General features: G+C 37.5%; 1 protein-coding gene across 1 annotated transcript in view; it reads right to left on the bottom strand.

Annotated features, from left to right (window-relative positions):
- Positions 1 to 6,361: 6,361 nt before the first annotated feature.
- The window catches only part of FRRS1 (ferric chelate reductase 1), a 34,846-nt gene continuing 17,308 nt past the window's right edge, over positions 6,362 to 23,899 (bottom strand). The window contains exons 8-15 of the mRNA XM_047084511.1: positions 16,325 to 16,438; positions 14,643 to 14,755; positions 12,947 to 13,033; positions 10,362 to 10,459; positions 9,817 to 9,875; positions 8,618 to 8,761; positions 7,223 to 7,284; positions 6,362 to 7,141 (exon numbers count right to left, since the gene is read on the bottom strand). Coding sequence (XP_046940467.1) covers positions 7,049 to 7,141; positions 7,223 to 7,284; positions 8,618 to 8,761; positions 9,817 to 9,875; positions 10,362 to 10,459; positions 12,947 to 13,033; positions 14,643 to 14,755; positions 16,325 to 16,438 — 770 coding nt within the window. The 3' untranslated portion in view covers positions 6,362 to 7,048. The remainder of the gene's footprint in view (positions 7,142 to 7,222; positions 7,285 to 8,617; positions 8,762 to 9,816; positions 9,876 to 10,361; positions 10,460 to 12,946; positions 13,034 to 14,642; positions 14,756 to 16,324; positions 16,439 to 23,899) is intronic.

Here is a 23,899-nt window from a genome sequence, read left to right as displayed (position 1 = left end):
GGATTTTTTTTTTTAGATAGAATCCTTGATGACTTTTTCTTTCAACTTTAAAGATGCTATTCCACTCTTTCTGGCCTCTATAGATTCCTATGAGATGTTAGATGTTAACCAAATATATATATATATATTATATATATATAACCAAATGATTTGGTTATATATATATAATCCTATATATATAATCCTTCCTTTTTCTCTTTCTCATTTCAAGATTGGCTCTATGTTTTTTGCTTTCAAAAGCTTGACCATGATATTAAAAAGAATAACTGCCTTCATATATATATATATGATTTTTTTTTTTTTTTTTTTTTTGCTTAAGTTGTTTTTCTGTATCATGAGTCAGTAAAGTTAAGCCTTTTAACAAATTTGGGAATTTTCTAGTCATTATCTCCTCAGATTCTCCTCTCCTTAGGTAATACCTAAAGATGCCATCATTTAACAGGTCCCTGAAACTCTGTTTAATTCTTTCCCAAAATTTTTTCTTTCTTCTCTTAAAACATGAGACAATCTCTATTCATCTATCTTCAGGTTCATGAGTTCTTTTCTGTGTCATCTCCATTCTGATATTAATTCCGTCCAGTGGATTTTTCAAATAGTTTTAGTTCTTCAGCTCCCCAATTTCTATATGGTCCTTTCATACTGTTTCTATTTCTGTGCATCTTTTTTTATTTACAGCAAGTATATTTTCTTTTATGTCATTGAGAACAGTTATAATAGATGCTTTAAAATCCTTATTTCATGGGGTGCCTAAGTGGCTCAGTCAGTTGAGCATCTGACTTTGGTTCAGGTCATGATTTCACAGTTCATGGGTTTGAGCCCCACATCAGGCTCTGTGCTGACAGCTCAGAACCTGAAGCCTGCTTCAGATTTTGTGTCTCCCTCTCTCTCCCTCTCTCTCTCTCTCTCTGTCCCTCCTCCACTGTGCTTTCTCTCTCAAAAATAAATAAATAAACATTTTTTAAAAATCCTATTTCTTGACTCTAATCATCTAAGAAATTGGTCTCCATTGATTATTCTTTCTTTAGAGCATGGGTTGAAAAACTATAGCCCACAGGCCAAATCTATCCCACGTCCTGTTTTTGTATACTTTTGTATTGCTCATGTTAAAAAATGGTTTCTCACATTTTTGAAGGATTTGTAAACAAACAAACTAACAACACAAACAAAACACCACATATTCTACAGAGACCATATGTGATCCACAAAGCCTAAAATATTTTCTAACAGGCCCTTTAGAGAAAAAGTCAACTAACCTCTGCTTTGGAGAATGGGTCAGAATTTCCTGGTTCTTCTTAAGTCAGGTAATGTTGGGTTATCATCTGTACATCATAAAATATTAGGTTATAAACATACTGGATTCTCTTATTTTTCTCCAATGGATGTTGCTTCTTTTGTTTTAGCAGGCAATTAACTGGGTTAGATTGCAAACTCTTTCTTGTGTTATAACTCCAATCTGAGGTCAACTACTCATTTTCTTTGCTCTAACTGCTTGTGTTCACTTCATGTATGTGAACACATCCAGAGGTCAACCAGAGTTGTGGGCAAATAGGAACTGGAATCCCTTCTCTTGTGTTTTCTTTCCAAGATCATCCTGTCCCTCCCCCTGATGGTGGCAGTTGGCCCAACCATCAGTTCTCTGGTTTCCTATGCACTGCCACCTAGCACCACAGCCAGTTGGCTACAACTGCCCCACAGCTAAAAACTTTGAAAACAGGGCACTCTAAATAATTTTCCTCCTCTGAGTGTGGACTCCTCACCAGCATCCTCCTACTTCAGTTCACTTTTCAGGACCTTCAAGTAACTACTTTTTGAAGTTTACACTAGTTTTCTGGAGGAGACTCAGTTTGGCAGGATCTCACTCAGCCATTATTGGCATTATCAGCCATTATTGACAGTACATATTTAAAATGTATGGATTCAGGAAATTCTTATCCCAAGAATTTGATTACCATATATCAGTGTCTGATTACAAATCAAAAATGTGCTTAGGTCCTTATGGGAAACCCAGAGTACAGTAACAATTTCTTTTACACATGAATAAGACATCATATGAAGATATACTTCTAAAGATATGTTCTAGGAAGTTACTCCACCCTAAACTAGAGGTATATGACCAAGCATAAAATAAAATTACATTAACTTCTTTGATAATGAAATAATGAAGCTGATACCAACTCTACAGCCAGCAAAAACCCTAAATCTTTCCACCAAAAGGTATAATCCAAAAGCAGTAATAAGACAAATATTTGTTTTACTGAGGTGAAAGTCACACAACATAAAATAACCACTTTACAGTGGACAATTTAGTGACATTTCTCACATTCACAACGTTGTACAACTATCACCTCTATCTCCAAAACATTTTCATCACTCCAAAATAAAATCTTATTCCCAGTACGCAGTTACTCCCCATTCCCTCCTCCCCCACCCCCAAGACCCTGGCAACCACCACTCTGCTGTCTCTATGGATTTACTCATTCTGGATATTTCACATAAGTGGAATTATAATATGTGACCTTTTACATGTGACTTCTTTTACTTAGTATAACATTTTGGAGGTTCATTTACATTATAGCATGTATCAGTACCTCATTCCTTTCTATGGCTGATAATATTTTCTTGTATGTATGTCCCACAATTTGTTTATCCATTCATCTGTTGATGGACATGTGGGCTAGTTCTGCCATTTGGCTATTGTGAATAGTGCTGCTATGAATATCAAAAAAAAAATTATTGTGGTAAAAATATACATACCACAAAATATACCATTTTAACCACTTTTAGATGAATTCAGTGTTATGCAAGCATCACTACTATCAATCTCTGGAACTACTTCATATCCCAAACAGAAAGTATTAAAACACTAACCCCCCATTCCTTCCTCTCCCTCAGCCCCTGAAAATCACCATTCTACTTTCTTCTCCATGAATTTGACAAGTTCAGGTACTTCAAATACATAAAATTATATAATGGTTGTCCATTTACACCTGGTTATTTCACTGAGCATATTTTTCTCAAGGTGAACATCAAAACTTTTTATAAAACAAAAATACACATTTCATTTGTAAAAATGACTAAAGTTTAACATTGTAACCAAACAGCAACAACATCATCAACAACGTGTACAAAGCACCTTTTGCTGGAATCACTTCATTCATTCCTCACAACTGCCCTGTGAGGTGGGCTTTACAGATGAAGAAATGAGGTCCAAGGAGGATAAGTCATTTGCCCAAGGACAGGAAGCTTGTAATACAAACATGCATATGCAAGTCTCCCAACTCCATCCCCAAACTCCCAGTCCCTTTGAATTGACAGTATCGGCTGCCTCCTAGCCCACTACCATGCCACTTGTAACGGTGGTCAAGAGAGACCCATGTGGAAGGAAGAGCCAGGGAAGGCTCCAAGAATGAGGAAGCTTCTGCTAGAAGGGGGGAAACAAATGGGCATTCCAGGCAGCACCATGACCATCAGTGACCTGGATGCAGATGAGCCTGGCTACTGGGCAAAGAGGAAAGAAGCCGCAAATGGATTGGAACAGTGTGTATCCTAATCAAATTTGAAAAGAGCTTAGAAGAATCCTATCTTTCATTCCCACCTATAATGACTTATCTTAAACAAGAACCTTTGTTCTTTTTTTTTTTTCTGCTTTACCAGAGTATAGAGATAAATAAAATTTCAGCCAAAAGCTACATGCACCCCTAGAGCTTCCTAGTTGGCATCAGCTGCCAGTCGGCATCTCTATTTTCACCGCATCCTGGACTGGAGGCAGGATGTGGAAGGGATGAATATCAGAAGTGATATTCAATTCACACATTACAAATCCTGATAGAAGCCAAGTAAGCACTAAAGTGAATTTAATTCATTTATTTGATTACTTATGCCATAGGCTACCTTTGCCTTTAAGATTGGCTTCCACAGAGCAAAAAATAATAAAAGCAAAAAACAGCCTCAGTTGTGAATGTTAACCGACCACAACTTTCTAGAATTTGTTTCATCTTTTCCAAAAAACATTACTTATTTTCATCTTATAATGGAAACCATATTAAGGAAGGTAACATAATTTTTTTTTTTCCTGAGAGAGTGGGTGCATGTGCAGGGGAGGGGCAGAGGGAGAGAGAGAAAAAATATTTTTGGGGGGGGAGGGTGCAAGTGAGCAAGCAGCAAAGGGGAGGGGAGGGGAGGGGAGGGGAGGGGAGGGGAGGGGGAGGGGAAGAGGAAGGGGAAGTGGAAGGGGAAAGGGAAGGGGAAGGGAAAAAGAAGCAGGTCTCACCAGAAGCAGGTCTCCAGCTCAACCAAAGCAGGACTCGTGCTCACTGGAAGCGGGGCTCGTGCTCACTGGAAGCAGGGCTCGTGCTCACCCGCAGCAGGGCTCCCGCTCAACCGAAGCAGGGCTCGTGCTCACCCGCAGCAGGGCTTCCGCTCAACCAAAGCGGTGGGGCTCATGCTCAGCCACAGCAGGGCTCCCGCTCAACCGAAGTGTGCTTGTGCTCTCACTGGAAGCAGGGCTCGTGCTCACTGGAAGTGGGGCACAAGCTCACCCAATGCAGGGCTTAAACTGACAGACATGACTTGAGCCAAGAAGTCTGACGCTTAACCAACTGAGCCTCCCAGGTGCGCAAGAGAGAGAATCTTAAGCAGGCTCCACACCCAGCACGAGCCCTACAATCTCAAGACTGTGAGAGTTCATGACCTATGCCGAAATCAAGAGTTCAACGCTTAAGCTCTTAACTGGGCCACTCAGACACCCTTAAAAGTTTTGATTTTGATCATAACTTCAGCAGCAACACTGATGAAGATCTAAAGGCATTTAGTTTAACAATCACTCCTAGCAAAGGAAGTTAAAAAAAACTTTATTACAAAAACAAGAAGAAATGATGACAGGAGTGAAGAATAGGCATTTTTCAATCTGTGGATATTAACAATTCATAAACAGAAAAATCATAATTTGGTATTAATAAAATGGCATCTATCAAGATTAAAGACTTTTTGGAGAATTCTATATGTTAATTGATGATATATCAAAATAGTGCGAAAAGATGAACCAGTTAAAAAGAAAAAGTTAAAATATCTTAACCTCGGTGCTGGAAATTCAGTAAGTCCATATACTTGAAAACCAAACATAACAGGTTCATTTTCCCCTTAAAAGAATTTTTCTTTGTCATGTACAAAGAAACTTGTATTAAAATTTATTAACCTTTAAGCCCCTTATAATTGAAAACTGGAGGAAAATATTTTAGTATACAGTTTCCTATACTAAAAAAAATTAATGAAACTATTTAAAAAAAATTGAAACTGTAAGTAGCCTGGCACAGACCATGAACACAGAAGATTCACATCTCAACCCTAAGCTATTTATGATAAACACTTATATAAGGAACAAAAATAAAACTTCCATATCATTTTACCCCATAAAAGATGTAGGATACAATAGGATACACAGCTAAGGCTATTATTAACACCAAATACAAATTAGGTCCTCAGACCAAGCAGATACTATAACATAATCAGAAAGAATGCCTAAAAGATAAAATATGCCTTCCTAAGCTGCTTTTTGCAATGTCCAGTTTTGTTTATTTCCTCTGATTAAAATAGTTATATTCATTTGTTACAGAGTCAGATGAATGTAAAGGGAACTATCAAGCAATTGTTACAAATAATCATGATTAGAAAACAAACAGAAATGTAACCAGGAAAAATAATAACAGTCCCTAATTTCAGTTTCTAACTCACAACCCCAAACCCCTTACCCCACCAAAAAAAAGGCAGAAACTTTTCAAATACAAATTAAGAGTTGGCGGAATTAAGGGAAATGCCACTCCATGGTATTATCCAAGTACTAGAAATGAGTGACAGCACAATGAAACAGAAACAAAGCAGTACTTTGGTATTATGCTGCCACCCACTGGTTAGAAGTCCTCGTAGCAAATAGGAAACCCAGCCACTAAAAAAAGAGATTAGAAGGAAAACAACACTGACGTTCTATTCATTACAGCATCAGGAACTTCTAACAAAAAAGATCCACCCATATTATTTATTACCACAAAGAAAGAGAGTAGCTCTTAAATATATTTACAAGGGTAAATTTTATTAATTTTGAAATGCAAGTCTACAATCTCCAAAAGCTAGGACTTGAATCTTACACTCAAAACAATTCACATATAAAATATCATTTTACTGAATATATAAATAGAGTATTTTTTACTAAATGTTTATTTATTTATTTTGAGAGAGAGAGCACAAGCAGCACAGAGGAGAGGCAGAGAGAAAAGGAGAGAGAGAGAATCCCAAGCAGGCTAGGCGCTGTTAGCACAGAGCCCAGTGTGGGGCTCAAACTCACGAATCATGAGATCATGACCTGAGCTGAAATCAAGAGTCGGAGGCTTAACCAAATGAGCCACCCAGGCGCCCATATAAATACAGTCTTAAGCAGAAGATGCATACTTGCATTTCATCACTAAGAAAGAAATTATAATATTCATATATAATTAAATGTGAATACAATCTTAACCCCACCTCCACCTTTACCAGAGAAGTAACAGAACACACAGAAAAAAGGACATGTCCAAAACACTGTACTGGAAAACATAGTTTCACAAAAAGTCCTAAGAAAAACCATCCTGATAAACAAGTATAGATGGTTTCTTTAAAGTACCACAGCACCTTTATAGCCCAAAATACATGTACCTTAATAGAATCCCCATTTCATCCGAATGACATCATTTCTGCCTTTCCAAACAGTTATTTTCTTAAATGCTAACATTCTAAAAATCTCATCATAGAAAATATTTGATAATCACTTCTCCTCAAGTACAACCTTCCTTGGTAACACTCAGAATCACACACAAAGGCTTGATATCCTTTTTCGAATCCATAGGACCCTGCTGAAAGCTGATCCCTAAGGACCATACTTCGGAATTCCTCTACAGACATGGCCTGGTCTTCCAAATTAGAATTCATGAATACGTTCCAGGCAGTCGGTACAGGCTTCAAGTTTCTTTGGCTTAATGATAATTATCATCTGGTCTGCAAAGCCAAGGTCTTTGCTTGCTCATAGATGATTGATTGCAGATAAGAATATGATGAGAAAAGTCACATTCCCACAGATATAAACTGCTAACGCCACCTTTTTAAAAGCATGTCCCTGAAAGAAAAATTGAGATATGAAAGAAAGAAACGACTATCATTAAGGTTTGTGTCAATAAGTAAGAAAAGGAGTACTTACTTCTGCTTCAGCTACAGTAAATGACTGAAGGATCTGAATTCTGGCATCATCCAATATTTCAACTGTCAAGAACAACAACATAAGTTTATGAGGCCAGTGAGTATGCCAATAAACTAACTCTCAAAAAAAAAAGTGATGTGTAGCATTTGCTGATTTCCAGGGTATATATTCTCCCATTTCAAGCTACTAGGCATTACAAACTTCCTGAATATATAAGGCTCTCACAAATTGGGACAGACTGGCTACAGCACACATTTGTCAAGGGACTTAAAACATGCCTCTTTTGGTCAATAAACACCATATCAGTGTCTTAACAAACCACATTTTAAGTATATATGTATTTTAAACAGCACACCATAATTCAGTGGTCATCAAAAACCCCATCTATGTGACCCTATCAAGGACCAAAAATGGCAGGATAGATTTTTACTACTCGGCTCTGAAAAGCTCCTAGATTCACAACAAAGAGGTTTTGTTTTTAGAAGGCCACCTTTACTTACCATTTAGGGGGTTGGAAACTAAATAAGATACAAAGGGCACAGCCCAGAAACCAAGCTAGTTTAAAATGTCACCCACTCTCGGGGTGCCTGAGTGGCTCAGTCAGTTAAGCCTCTGACTTTGGCTCAGGTCATGATCTCACAGTTTGAGATTTTGAGCCCACGTCAGGCTCTGTGCTGACAGCTCAGAGCCTGGAGCCTGCTTCCGATTCTCCTCTCTCTCTCTCTTTCTGCCCCTCCCCAGCTTGCTTTCTCTCTCTCAAAAAATAAAAAAACAATAAAAAAAATTTTTAAAGAATGTCACCACCCACTCTCTACTAATTTGTCCGCTCCTAATGGCTATAGGTATCTTGATTCCTAATGGCTACAGATATCTTTGGCACCAAAACCAAAATGGACCTTGCCACCAGAAAGCTTGGGCAAAGTAAGTTCTTCCTATCTAGCCTGCCTAGTTAGGCAGCTATAAATTATGTATATGAAAACCTAAGTGATAGCACACAGCACATTTATCAAACAGGTAAAATCTGTCTGCAGCTTTGCCCTCTGTTGACTTTGGGCAGCTCTTCTTCCTCCGTTTCTGGGTTCCCTCAGCTCCACGCATTCAGGAATCTCAGTGTGTACTGCCTTCAGACCAGCATCAAAATAAAAAGTACTTACTGAAAAAAGACTTCTTCCCCAAAACCTAAAATCGTTCCCCTTTTTACTCACAAATTCTAATACTAATGTGTATAAAACACAAAGACAGAATATTTCCACGAGTTCTAACACTGACTAATCACCACAGACATTTTCAGTGAGCTATCATGTAAGCGTCAACCACTAGTATCTAGAAACTAATTACATTCCAAGAGTTTGTATAAAAGTGATTCTACGTAACATGGCTTTTTGAGCAGGCTACCTTTTCGAGAAAGTCGGTAAGCATGTATCTCCAGGACAATTTCAGTCCCAACATGCCAGGCTACAAATCCAGTCATTGCATAGGTTTTCCATGGGCCAGGAAGGTTCAGTCCTGGTAAATCCATTCCCAGGAACATTGCTGCCACTACATTTAGAAGAAAAATATATAAATTCAAATGTAGTCACCACCAAGAGAGATAATTATGTATGTACGTGTGTGAACTATATCAACTAAAACACAGTAAGAGTTTATGAGATGAATTAGATTAATATTTAAGACCAAATAGTTAATTTAATCTTTTTTTATTGTAAGACTAGAAACGGTCAGATGGGAAATTATAATCATGATCCACCAATTGTTTAAAAAGAGACACTCAAACTTTCCAAAAAGCTTTAAGTCTGCAATATTGGAAGGGAGAAAAGTATGGAAATCATTGCTAACTATACTCCTCCCTCCGTGAAGAACCCCCAAAGACTACAGAAATGTGAGAGTAGGAGATGTCAGTTTAGGAATTTATTATATAACACGTAAAAATATACTGGATAACTGTGCTTGACTTTTGACAATCACCTTCCCTGGAAGGTACCATCCCCATGGAAAAGACCTGCAGACAGCCCACCTCAGCCCAACTCACAAATGACCCTCAACTTGAGCATTTGGCCATTAGCATAGCTTGCTTATTCTGCTGGCAAAGGCAAATGCTAAAAAAAAAAGTCTTAGAAGGAAAGTTTTAAAGCAATTTTAAAAACCTTAAACTTAGGGGCGCCTGGGTGGCGCAGTCGGTTAAGCGTCCGACTTCAGCCAGGTCACGATCTCGCGGTCCGTGAGTTCGAGCCCCGCGTCAGGCTCTGGGCTGATGGCTCGGAGCCTGGAGCCTGTTTCCGATTCTGTGTCTCCCTCTCTCTCTGCCCCTCCCCCGTTCATGCTCTGTCTCTCTCTGTCCCAAAAATAAATAAAAAACATTGAAAAAAAAAAATTAAAAAAAAAAAAAAAAAAACCTTAAACTTAAAACTGAAATAACAACTTAAATAGTTCCCTCTAGAAATTACTTTCTGGATTTCAATGTTTAAGGTTGATTTCCCCTCAACAACCAATTACTCGAATTACCAATACATCTAAAAATCATTTAATCCAAATTACAACTTGCAATATAAACAACCAGCAATTATATATGAATAAGTGGCATCACAATTACTTACCTGCTATTATTCTAGCAGCTGTTCCCATACTCCAGTGCGTCCAGTTAAACATTTGCCTTCTACCAAATAAAGAACCAATCAGTATTCTCAAAAGAGACAGAACTACAATTAATTCCCAAGAGAATAAAAATCATGCACCTGAGAATTAGATATCTGAAATACGCTTTAAAACCTTTTAAAGTAAATATAATTTATCACTGAATTTCATAAGGTGCAAAGGATTTTCACTTAAAAAGGAATTAGTTTGCCAAATAATGTTAAGGCCATTTATATATAAAAGCGATAAGTACTCAGGGTGCCTGAGTGACTCAGTCTGTTAAGTGTCTAACTCCTGATTTCAGCTCAGGTCATGATCTCACCCGTGGTTCATGAGATCGAGCCCCGCATCAGGCTCTATGCTGACAGCATGGAGCCTGCTTGGGATTCTCTCTCTCCCTCTCTTTCTGCTCCTCTCCCATGTGCATGTGCATGCTCTCTCTCTCTCTCTCTCTCTCTCAAACTAAATAAATAAACATTTAAAAAAAATTTTAAAAAGCTATAAATACCTGGGGTCATATAAAGGTGGCCTGAAGGCTGCCAGAAGAGGCTGAAGAACTGCGAAAACCATCACTATACAGCCAAGGTATGGGTGATAACCTGCATACTGAACAAAGTTACATCATTGCAATAATCTCGATCTCGCCCATCAGCTTAAATCCTCATGTTAAAAAGAATGCACACAGATGTACTCTTAGTGTTTTTCTGTAGCTTTAAACATTTATTATTAATAATAGGTACCATTCACTGAGTGCCTACTTTATACCAAGCACATACTTGATAGACATTATTACTAATGCTCACTACAATGCTTGACAGTTATCAATATCCCACCTTTATTTTTTTAATTTTTTTATTTAATTTATTTTTTTAATTTACATCCAAGTTCATTAGCATAGAGTGCAACAATGATTTCAGGAGTAGATTCCTTAGTGCCCCTTACCCATTTAGCCCATCCCCCCCTCCCACAACCCCTCCAGCAACCCTTTGTTTGTTCTCCATATTTAAGAGTGTCTTGTGTTTTGTCCCCCTCCCTGTTTTTATATTATTTTTGCTTCCCTTCCCTTATGTTCATCTGTTTTACATCTTAAGGTCCTCATATGAGTGAAGTCATATGATCAATATCCCATTTCTAAAATGAGGAACCGAAACTTAGAGATATCAAGCGATGTGTCCAACGCCACACAGTGTGTAAATGGTGGTGGTGGCAGCCATGCGGAGCGCTGCCTCTCCCCCATTAGGATGTTAGGTGATCACCAACACCAGACCAGTACACCCCACCCAGGACTAGTTAGTATCCTCATGTCAGGAGCAATCATCCCAATGTATGGTAATTATTTGTTCAGACCTCTGTGTTTTCCTGAGATGAAGGTTCTATATATGATTCCTTATAACTCAAGTGCTTAATAGAACTTTAGTCACTCAATGAATGTTGATTAAATGAATAGCCTATATAGCCACTGCATTAACATCTTATCTCCTCTGTTCGGAATGAAGGTCTAACCCGAGAAAAGACCATCAACAAAGTATCTCAACAGTTTCGGCTCCACCCCTCTCTTAGAGACGCTGTATATCTGCTCAAAAGAGCAGACAGTTTTAGCACATTTAGCATTTAGCACAATTTTTCCACTTAAAAACTTAAGAGAGGGACTAAGGAGATGCTCTAACCTGTGACATGTTTAGATGGGGGAATATTACAGTCTGTTGTCACTGACTGCCATGCTTGGGTAGACTCTAAAATCTGTGATCTAGAAGAAGGATATAGTGGTTTCCAAGCCATGATAGGAAGCTTTGGTAAACAGGAACAATAAGCTGACAAAAGAACATTAGAAAAACACTTTCAAGCCATGGACTCAGTTATACACGATAAAATGAGAACCAGGACCATGGAGAAGGAGAGTGCCTCTATCTCATAAAACAACAGTAGCAACTGCCGCAAAATTCTTGTATTTGCTTAGAATGCACAGGAAACTAGCCTAAGTACTTTCAGCTATTTAACTCTCAATTCTCAGAAAGCCTGTGATGTTGCTACTATACTATTCCCTTTATACTCTCCTAATCATAAACTGCAAAGAGTGCAAACTACAGAGTTTATATAATAAGTATTAACCCTTGACCCAAATACCTGCATAAAATAAAGTTCATATCAGAAAATCTTAAGAACTTCCTTTAAAAAATAGGTCGGCCAATCTAGAAACTACCTAAAAAGCAGGAGGGAGGTTTCTTAGTGACCCAAGATTCATCAGTCTTGCCCTTACGGCAACAGCCCAAAGTGAAATACAGTAAAACCTTGGTTTGAGAACATAATTTGTTCCAGAAACAGGCTTGTAATCCAAAGCACTTGTATATCAAAGCGAATTTCAAGAATCATCGGCTCAGTGGTGATCATGTGACATTCCGCATCAGGTGCTACTTGTATTACAAGACATCGCACATTTGTGAAGTTAAAATTTATTAGAAATGTCTACTTGTCTTACAGAACACTCACAGAATGAGTTACTCACATTCCAAGGTTTTACTGTATTGAATTTTGATACTGAATTCTGACTGGCTGTAAAACTGGAAAAGTTTTACAAAAGAGCACAGGTTCTGACCTTGGGTACATCACTTGTTTTCAGTAAGCCTTACCCCTTCATTCAATAATTACTGAGGACCTACTATGTACCAGAATCTGCTCTGGGTGCTTAAGATACACCAGTGAACATACCAGTAAATATCCTGGCTCTCATGTTAGCTTAGTGGTAATCATAGTGTGAGTTAGAGAAAACCACTTACAGTGTTCACATTCCTTAGGTATCACACTTTGAATTTTCACCACTCCACAGTGAGAAAATTCACCCAAGCTATGTAGAGTATATGTAACATTTGATGTAGCCTAAAAATGTATTTCATTACCCAGTTATCCACAACAACATCCTAGCTCTGTCCCTGACCCCCAGCCATCTGGAATAGTCACCAGATGATTAAAAAAGGAAAGAAGAGAGATGTATGCAGAAATATCTTTTTACCCATCCATGTGAGTATAAAACAGCAATCTCCTTGGTCATCAAAATGAATTTATATAAAAAAAACATCCTGCTGAAGAGATACTTACCCAACTCCAGCCTCTTCTGTAAATAAAAGGCAGAACAAAAGCAATGCAGGTGAGGGCAGTAGTAGTGAGCATGAGCGTCCGATGTACCTGCAAGGGTGAAATGACACCATGAGAAGACAGTCAACCATGTAAGTGAAAGTAGTTGGCATAAGAGTGGGGAAAAAATCATGGGGCGAGATTCCCTGAAGGCATGCATTTGACTGACATCTAATCACAGTTTGCAGTGAGTTTTAAAATATTTTACTAAATGAACTTTAAAGAAAATTCTAAGCTGCCATGCCCATCGTTCCAAAGCATTTGCGAAGACTTCACCAGCACGAGCAGCAGGAATGGATATTTCACACACAGAGCACACCTACTTGCCAAGTCCTTCATTTCCTTCCTTTATTAAGTACCACCACCAAGCACAGTGCTCTACCAGATACAATGAGATAGCAAGGAAACAGAGCTGTCTCCCAAGGAGCTTAGGAAACAACTGAGTAGATCAGAGAAACATATATGAAGCGTCAATTCATTGTCTAAATCCTGAGAATATTGAGAGTGGAGTAACAGTTGAGTATGCCAGGATAAATGGTGCAAACCAAAACTATCCCAGGGAAAGGACATATAATCACTCTACATATCACACCATATATATACACATCATAGTTTTAAAAGCAGTGGAGAATTTGAATTGGTAAAGCAACGACACAAAGAATTTTCCAGTTGGGAATATCCACACGAACAGATGAGAGAGAAACAGAGGCAGAGAGAGAAAGACAGAGAAGCCAAAGGCAGAGACAGACAGCAGCAAAGCACACAGCAGTAGTAAGGACAAATAAAACAGATTGACTCTGCCAGCCAATAGTGAGAAATGAGGTTAGATGAGGAAAGTTTTAAACGCTACAAATTTATATGAATATAAAGTTTCAAGAATACCCCTTATAAAGTTAAAACTGTTTCAATAAGCAGTATTTTTTTTCAAAAGCAGATGTGTACATTCTAGCTCAACACATAATTACTAATATTCCACTATACGTGCAACTATCTACACTCCATGACACATGAAAGATACAGTTTGTTTTCCTTTGTTTTGAGGAGTGCTTACTGACTCTTGTCTTTCTACTAGGAGACTGCTTCCTCATCCCATGCAAAGGTGCAGCATGAAAAGGAACACTTCTGGCTCCTCTTCCTACACACAGAGGAGATAGATGATCTTGATTAGTGAGCTAGGAACAGTCTAACCACTCATTGGCAACAACCAGGACAGATCCCTGCTTAGAAATGCATTAACCCCCACTATTTCTTTCTTCTGCTTTCCTATCCTCCTTGACTCATCTATACTCAGTGCAGGAAGTGAACGTTCTTCCAGGCTCTCCCCTTGGCCAAACAGACATGTAAGTCAGGATCTTTTGTGTCTCAAAGTCTATGTTACAAAGGAATGAATGCACATGGCCCTGAGACATTCTCTAATCCACCCTGAACCTCATTAAAGCTGTCTCTATTTTGACCTCCATCAAGTATCTTATGTCTATTTTCAGTTGGTTAGGAAATCAAAGGGCAAAATGAAGAAATTATTAGGATTCCAAAACTACAACTGTAAACCACCAAAAAAAAAAAAAGAAAGAAAGAAAGAAAAAGAAACATACTACATAAGTTTTCATGTTGCAATGTTTAAAGAATATGGAAATTGCATGAAGCTTTTTCTCCCACCTACCTGAAACCAAGCTGCTTGACCAAAAACAGGCTTTGCCCAAACAAATTTGAAGAACCGAGCCATGAGCACACCTATGCTAACAGTAGTCATCCATGCCACAAACATTAAAGCACCTGTGGGTGAAAAAATAGAATGGTTGACATCACAAACCAAGCTGTTTCTTACATGACCAAGCCAAGTGCTCAGAACATAGAAAACAGCGAACAAAATACATTCAGTGAATGTAAGCATAGCCCAACAACTCCCTATATATCATAGTTTTACCACCACCACCACTACTCCTAATAGCGAAACTTCCGTAGCTCCTAATGCGTGCCAGGCACTAAGAGCTTTACGTGTATTAATCTAATTGATGTTTACAACAATCCCATGAAGTAGTCACAATTAGTATTCCGCCTTTACCGGTTGGGGAAACTAAAGAATAGTGAAGTTAAGTAAGTAACACCTAAGGTTACAAAGTCGGGATTCAAACCCACTCTGGCTTCAGCAACTGTGCTCTTAACCATTACACTAAGACAGCCCTTCTGCAGGTATCTCAGCACCTTCTCACTTCTCATTCCAATAAACAATGAAAAACAAATAGGCATGTTACATGTGAATCCCATTACTGTCAAACTGGAGCTACTACTAGAAGCAAATTATCAATAATAAAGTTATTTTCAAGCTTAACTATGATGACATTTATTGAAACTCTACTGGAAGGAATAACTGAAGAATATAAAGGAAATATACCAAATAAGGAAATATCCCCCCACCCAATACTAGTATTGAAGAATAGTATAGTATACACTATACTATTCCCCTACTTTTAAATCCCATCTTTTCGAAAATAAAACAGGCTACTTTTCAAATGGAATAAACTTTTATCTGTAGAACCAGAGCCTTGTTTTTAGACGACTGCTCTTCCAACATAGTTAATTTCATCATTTTAAGTATACAATATTTATGTATAGCACTGAGTAATTTGTATACCCTCAAATACTTTGTACACTGATCAGTTCAACAAAACTGTATCTTTGAGACTAAACTACTGTTAAATAATCAAAATCACAAAGCACTCTTCTATTATAAGCCTTTATTTTAATAAATGTCATAATTAAGGTCTCACAAAAATTAAACTGATTAACCCAGTGATACTTAATTCTGGCTAAAGTTAGAAACAACTAGGGCACTCTTGAAAAATTATAGATGTCTTACAAGCTCCATTAGTGATTTTAAAGTGCAGCCAGGGTTAAAACCACTGAATGATCCCTACTCTCTACTTTTAATAAAAATTTGCAAACATTAAGATAGACGCTGCTAGCTGCAAATGTTAATATTTGAACATAGAAGACTTATGAACATTTTGCTAAATTATGCCCACTACTGGGGCACTTGGGTGGCTCAGTGGGTTGAGCATCCGACTTCAGCTCAGGTCATGATCTCACGGTTCATGGCTTCCAGCTCCGCATCAGGCTCCCTGTTGTCAGTGCAGAGCCCACTTCAGAGCCTCTGTCTACCCTCCTCTCTGACCCTCCCCCATTCATGCTCTCTCTCAAATATAAACAAACATTTATAAATAAATAAATAAATAAATAAATAAATAAATAAATAAAGCTCAGTACCATTCCTAATCCAGCCAGCACTGAGCCATCAGGTAAATTTATTCCACAAAACATAAGAATGCTATACAGGTAACTTACCATGAGCCTTCAGAAGAAATAAAGAACGGGAGCCTCCCACATTCTTTGGATAGTCTGTCACATTATGTTTCTCATATGTAATCAAAGGTTGCTGAGAATGCTTATATATTCGACCTGAAATTTTTAAAAAGAAAATGAAGAAGAATTACTTCCTTAGGAGAGGAGGAATAGAAAGACAGCGGCATGACATAGAAACAAAACTTCTTAAGGTAATAAAAAATAAATATTGCCAGAGATGCCATTCATATGCAAAAGCCACATAAATGTATATTCAAGTATATACGATCTTCTTGAAAAAAGCTAAAGAGATAATTTAGCCAATGAAGAGATGAATCAAGGGGCGCCTGAGTGGCTCAGTCAGTTAAGCATCCGACTTCAGGACTTCAGCTCAGGTCATCATCTTGTGGTTCACAAGTTCGAGCCCTGCCTCAGGCTCCATGCTGACAGCTCAGAGCCTGGAGCCTGCTTTGCATTCTGTGTCTCCCTCTCTCTCTCTGCTCCTTCCCCACTCGTGCTCTGTCTCTCAAAAATAAATAAATGGTAAAAAAATTTTTTAAAGAGAGATGAATCACAGGTGTGCCTGGGTGGCTCAGTCGGTTAAGCGCCTGACTTCAGCTCAGGTCATGATCTCGCAGTCCATGAGTTCGAGCCCCACGTCGGGCCCTGTGCTGACAGCTCAGAACCTGGAGCCTGCTTCAGATTCTGTGTCTCCCTCTCTCTCTGCCCCTCCCCTGCTCATGCTCTGTCTCACTCTCAAGAATGAATAAATGTTAAAAAAAAATTAAAAAACAAAAAAAAGAGGTGAATCAAAATGAGGACTAAGAATGGAGAAGTTATAGAGTGTCTGAGTGGCTCAGTTGGTTAAGTCGATTTGGACTCAGGTCATGATCTCACAGTTTATAAAATTGAGCTCCATGTCAGGCTCTATGCTGCTTAGCACAGAGCCCGCTTGGGATTCTCTCTCCCTTTCTCTCTGCCTCTCCCCTGATCATGCTCTCTGTCTCTCAAAATAAATAAATAAACATTAGAAGAAGAAGAAGAAGAAGAAGAAGAAGAAGAAGAAGAAGAATGGAGATCATGGTAAAAGAGCTGGGGGTATGCAAGAGACCAAACACTGTGAAGTCAAAACAATCACTGATACTATGACTAAAAATCACTGAAAATGTCAAATATAATTCTTGAAAGATACTACATATTTTTTAAAATCTGGAGTCCTAGACTAAACTAACAGAAATTGGACCTGGACAAAGGAAGCGGATAGAAGACAAACAAAAGCATTTGATGCTGTATTATTTGGCATATGGTCAATTCAGACAGGGTTTGACTAATAGACCAAACCCCCAAATAACAGTGATGTAAACAAATTAAGGATATGTTATTATTTATTATGTATAAGATTAAATCTTTGAATGCCTAGAATTATTCCAATTAGTTTGGTGTGTGACTATGTATGTATGTGAATCTGGGAATCTATCCTACAGAAATATTCCCTTTTAACCAAAGATATAATGTACAAAAATGTTCACAAAAGGGTTTTTTTTAATGCTGGCAAAACAAAAAAAATTAGGTAAGCTAGATGTCCCTCATTAAGAGAATAAATCACAGAACATATTATTTTTAGGATACAATGCAGGTGTCAAAACAAATAGAAATAACTAAGAAATTTGATACAACAGACACATAGGAATCCTTATCCCAATGAAATACGTATTAAACCACAGACCACATCTCAATAATTTCCAGAAAAGAAATAATTATACAGAATACAGGTAAGTATCTATCCAAAATGGAACAAAGTGAAAAATTAACAACAAAATCTAAGGAAAAAATGGCCCACCTAGATATTTCCAAAACTACTTTTCTAAATAACCTTCAGGTTAAATAGGAAACCAAAATTTAAAAGTCTTCTTTAAAATGAATAACAATGAAGGCATTTCATATCAAAACACATGTGATACAATCAAGGTAGTATTCAAAAGAGGCTTTTATCATCTTAAAAGAATCCTTTAAAAAAAAAAGACTTAAAGTATTGAAATAATCATGTAATTCAAGAGGTGTTTACAACAAAATATAACCAAAGAAAGCAGGAAGGAAGATAGATTAAAAATAAAGGTAGAAATTAACAAACTAGTAAGTCTAAAAATCAGGAAAATCAAGTCTGCAAAAGACCAAGAAAACTGACTGTTTTTGGCAAGTCTGACTACAAAATAGAAAGAACACAAACAGTATCAGAAATAAAAAGGATGACATAACTGCTAATATAGAAGACACTCTTTAAAATTATATGAAAATACTATATACAACTTTAAGTCAGACAAAAAAAAATTTTTAAATCGAAATGAAATGGATGAATTTCTAGAAAAGTCTAGAATTATAAAACTTCATCAAAGAAGTAGTAGTAACTCTGGACAGTAATAACGGTAGGAGAATTTTTTTAATTAGTCAAATATTTCCATTTCTAAAGGCTCAGACAGCTATGTGCATGAGTTCTATCATAAAATTAAAAAAAAATTAACTTTAAAAACTCATACTTATTTAAGCTCTTCTAGAGTTCATTCTATGAGATTAGCATAACACTGAAACCAAAACTAGGCAGGCGTGCACGTGCGCGCGCGCGCACACACACACACACACACACACACACACACAATCTTATAACCAAAGACCAAAATCAACTACAAATACAGATGCAAAAAGTTTAAATAAAATGTTAGTGATTCAAATCAACTGTGCATTAAAAGAATTATAGGGGCTCCTGGGTGGCTCAGTGGGTTAAGCATCCAACTTCAGCTCAGGTCATTATCTTGAGATTCGTGGGTCTGAGCCCCAAATTGGGCTCTGTGCTGACAGCTCACAGCCTAGAGCTTGCTTCAGATTCTGTGTCTTCCTCTCTCTCTTCCCCTCCCCCACTCACACTCTGTTCTCCCTCTCTCTCTCAAAACTAAATATCTGAAAAAACAGAGTATTATAAAATATGGCCAAGCAAGGTTTATCCCAGGAAAGTGAGGACCATTTGCCATTCTGAAGTCTGTAAAAGTAATGATAAAATATTCTCTTAATTGCTGCCTGACAGACATCAAATGAAATTCAGCACATGTTCATAACATGAACTCTGTAGTTAGGAAAAAATCATTTCCTAAACTCCATAAAAGTTATCCACCAGGAAAATACAATAAACATGACACAACACGGAATATCAAAAGTATTCCTGTCAAAATCAGGAACAAGACAAGAATTCTTGCTAGTCCACATTTTTCTGGGAGAAGTAATACAATGGAACAAGACAAAAAATGAGGGCTATGTAACCTCATTATTTGCATAAAATACGATGTTTACCTAGAAAATCCAAAATAATCAACTGGAAAACTAGATGGCTACATTCAAGACAAACATTCAAAAATCAATAATTTTCCTATACACCAACAAATTTAGAAAATGTAAGAAAAACAATCCCATTCACAATAGGTCGTATTAAAATCTATAAAATTCATAGAAACAAAGTAACAAAAAATATATATAAACCCTATATGAAGACTTGAAGAACACCACAGGATTTCAATCAATAGAATATCCAGTATACTTCTGGATAGAAAGACTCTCTATTGCAAAGATGTCGATTATTCTTCAAGTTAATCTAAAATTTCATTGCAATTCCAATCACAACCCCAACAGGTTCTTTAATGGAATCTGACAATCATTTCTAAAGTTTATCTGGAAGAACAGATAGATAACAAAGAGTCAAGAATTCCTGAAAAAAGCAGCCAGGAAGGGAATCATGCTCTATCAAAATTCATAACCTATTATAAGGCTATAGTAATTTCAACGAGTACAGTAATAGATTAGTGGAAAAATAAACTAGAAATAGTTTGATTTACTAATAAATGTTTGATATATGATAAAGAGGCTTTTGAAGCAGCAAAGATAAAATGAACTATTCAAAAAATGGTGTTAGGACAACTGATTTCTTTTCACAAATACTATTATATCATGGCTTGTTTATAACAGAGATCAGAGATAAAGCAGGAAACAAGAAAAGTTTTACGTAATGAATACCTACAGAAGAGAGTCAAGAAGAGAGAGACAATAACTATCAGGAATTATACTGAATTAGCAGAGCGGCAGTAATGAAGACCAGACCACATTCCCAATAGCCTGAGAGTCATTTGGAAGAAAGTATTTTTAAATTCTGATTCACTTCACAGCCATGGCTGAGCAAGAATTTAACCTTCATTAAAGCAGAAGTCCATTATAATTTTTGGAGTTCCTTTGTACGGCTCTATTATAATCTTGGATTTCTGCTCTAAGGCAAGTTGAGTTTGTGTTTAGTACAAGGCTCTACAGTATTATGTGACGTGTGGTATTCCTAAATTGTTAAAATAACCAGTCATGTGATAACAGAGTCTCCAGTTCATTAATTATTTAAATTGGTAGATTTCCTAATTGTGAATTACTTATTCACCCAAGTGAGTTGTATCATTTCACATGACTGCTTATCTCATGATAGGACAATGTCAGCATTCTAGGAAGGAAACAGTATTAGAAAAAGGTTTTAAATGGATTTTACTGAAATTGGGTACATTTTACATTTATAAGAGTTACTGAGATTTTATGATGGCTTTGAAAAATGGTTTCAACCTCACAAAGTCTCACTGCTTTTAAGCAGACTGCAATTTATAAATGGTTCACGTACATATAACTAGATAACAGAAGAGACAATGATTTATGTGGCAATTGTACTTTGTTCCTTAATACAAGGGTACTGGAAAGTTTATTCCCTAAAGCAGAAATGTTAGGTTTGGATTTTTTTTTCTTTTTGAGGTTTGTTTTGCTTTTTTGCTTTGCACTCCACCAGTTTAAAAAAAAAAAATGAGTCTGTGCTCCCAACATATGTATACTTGAGTTAATAAACACATTCATGTACTATTGTTTTAATGCATTATGTACACTAAAATATATTAAAAAAGAAATTTTTTAAGATGAGAGGAGATAAAATCAATCTATATACAAAGTTCTGGTGTTGTTCCTTGGATCCCTGGACTGCCTTACAATGTATATACACCTTATTTGGGAGAACCTTGTCCTAGAGCAATGAGTTATCAAACCACAGTATACAAAACAATCACCTGGGATGCTGGTTAAAAATGCAGAAGAATGAGGTGCCTGGGTGGCTGAGTTGGTTAAGCATCTGACTCCAACTCCAACTCCTGGTTTCAGCTCAGGTCATGATCTCACATTCCATGGGTTCGAGTCCCGCATAGGGCTCTGCACTAACAGCACAGAGCTTGCTTGACATTCTCTCTCTCCCTCTCTCTGTACCCCCGACTCATGCTGTCTCTGTCTCTCCCAAAAATAAACTTTTTTAAAAATGCAGATTCCAAGCATCAACAACAGAGATTCAGTGGGTCTAAGATGGAGTTCAGGAATCTGCATTTTTTAGCAGTCACTCAATTCTGAAGAAGGTTGTTTGAGGCTACACTGAAGCTTTTCTCAAGAAGGTTGTTTGAGAAACACTACAAAAGACAATATAGATGCTCTCCCCCATAACATCAGCACAGCAACACCAGCAGGAGAGGAAGATACAACAATGGTCTATTCTGCACATGCATTATCCAGGAATGAGGTTTTTCTGAGGAAATATTAGAACTATCACTTAAGGGGAGCCTGGGTGGTTCAGTTGGTTAAGCATCCAACTTCGGCTCAGGTCATGATCTCACCGCTTGTGAGTTCAAGCCCCACATCGGGCTCTGGGCTGACAGCTCAGAGCCTGGAGCCTGCTTCAGATACTGTGTCTCCCCCTCTCTCTGTCCCTCCCATGCTCATTTTCTGGTTCTCTATGTGTCTCAATAATAAATAAATGTTTAAAAAAACATTTTTAAAAAAAGGACTAACACTTAAAATATTGTTTCTATAAGAAAATACATTCCAATTTCTACAGTGCTGACCTAAGAAGAAATTTTTGGCATTCTCATATACCCCCCCACACACACACAATTTGTTATATAATAGAATTCATCCACTTAAATGAAATTGCTTTTATTTTAATACGTGTAACATCTTTTAAGTATAAAATTTTCTAAAGTATAAATGCAAACTGTCAAATCCCATAGCAATTTAAGACTTCCATTTGCATCAATAATCATTTATGAAGCATTTGTAACATACCGGGCACCAAAGGAAGCAATCTGGTATGATGGAAAGGGCATGGCTTCTGTAAGCAGAACAGCCTGGGGTTTAATATCTGACTTAATAATTTCTTACTTGTTAGATATGGAAGAAGTTACTTAACCTTTCTAGGTTCCAGTTTCTTTATTTCTAAAATGGTCAATATAATGTATATTTACAGAGCCTCTGTGAGAAATAAACAAGATATGTATACTGCACACAGTAAGTGACAATTGTAATAATGACAAACAATTACCTGCGCTTTAGTGGTATCTGTTTAAAAACACACATATGTGACCTTTTCCTCATTAAAAATCCAATTCCTGTATTTCCCGTGTTCAAAAGTGTTGACTAGTTAGGCTCTGAGGTCAAAGAGTTTGGGTTCAAATTCCAACTCTACCATTCACTCATCTGGGCAAATTACTTCACTGCTCCTAAGCCTCAGTTTCCTCTGGGATGAAACAGATAATAATACTACATACCTAATGTAATATTATGAAGATAAAAATGAAAAATCTAACTATAGTGCTTATCCAGTGACTGGCACTCATTAAGCCCTGAGTAATTTTTATTCATTATCACTTAACCAAGAAATGATTTTCAAGCCATATTTGCTGATGCTGGTGCAAATAAGAATACATGATTTGACTAAGATAACTACACATATCACCTACAACTAAATCTACAAATATTCCTAAATTTTTTTGTACCATGAGTAGATATTTTATCCTGCTCCAAAACCACTGTCTCCCCTTTACCTAGAGTATAAATATGCAAGGCTTTTCACAACTCCACCTGCACCACATTTGTCTCTTCCTCTTCCTTTACCTCACCCCCTGACCTCCCATTCTATACACCCAGCTTCTCACAGTTTTAAATTTTTTTTAATGTTTTTATTTATTTTTGAGACAGGGAGAGACAGAGCATGAACGGAGGAGGGTCAGAGAGAGAGGGAGACACGGAATCTGAAACAGGCTCCAGGCTCTGAGCTGTCAGCCCAGAGCCCGACGCGGGGCTCGAACTCATGGACCGTGAGATCATGACCTGAGCCGAAGTCGGACGCTTAACCGACTGAGCCACCCAGGCGCCCCTCTCACAGTTTTAAAAAGAAGTTACAGTCTCAAAGTTTGGGCACAGTATTATCTCCCAAGAGAGGAGTCACTAAATACTACCTTGGCATTTCTTGTAGTTCTTCAAAACATCATTAGCCAAGGCCTTAAACAAAATCTAATAATCCCTTTTAATATGTGTTACAACACAAGGGCTCCTAGGTGGCTCAGTCGGTTAAGCATCTGACTCTTGATTTTGGGTCTGGACACGATCTCATGGTTTCGTGAGTTCAAGCCGCATATTAGGCTCTGTGCTGGCAGCGTGGAGCCTCCTTGGGATTCTCTGTCTCCCTCTCTACCCCTC

The sequence above is a fragment of the Lynx rufus genome, unplaced genomic scaffold (assembly GCF_022079265.1).
Source record: "Lynx rufus isolate CCGP_SWC_20201006 ecotype Redwood Valley unplaced genomic scaffold, mLynRuf1.p SCAF_2, whole genome shotgun sequence".
NCBI lineage: Eukaryota > Metazoa > Chordata > Mammalia > Carnivora > Felidae > Lynx > Lynx rufus.
This window is presented reverse-complemented; position numbering and strand designations above follow the sequence as displayed.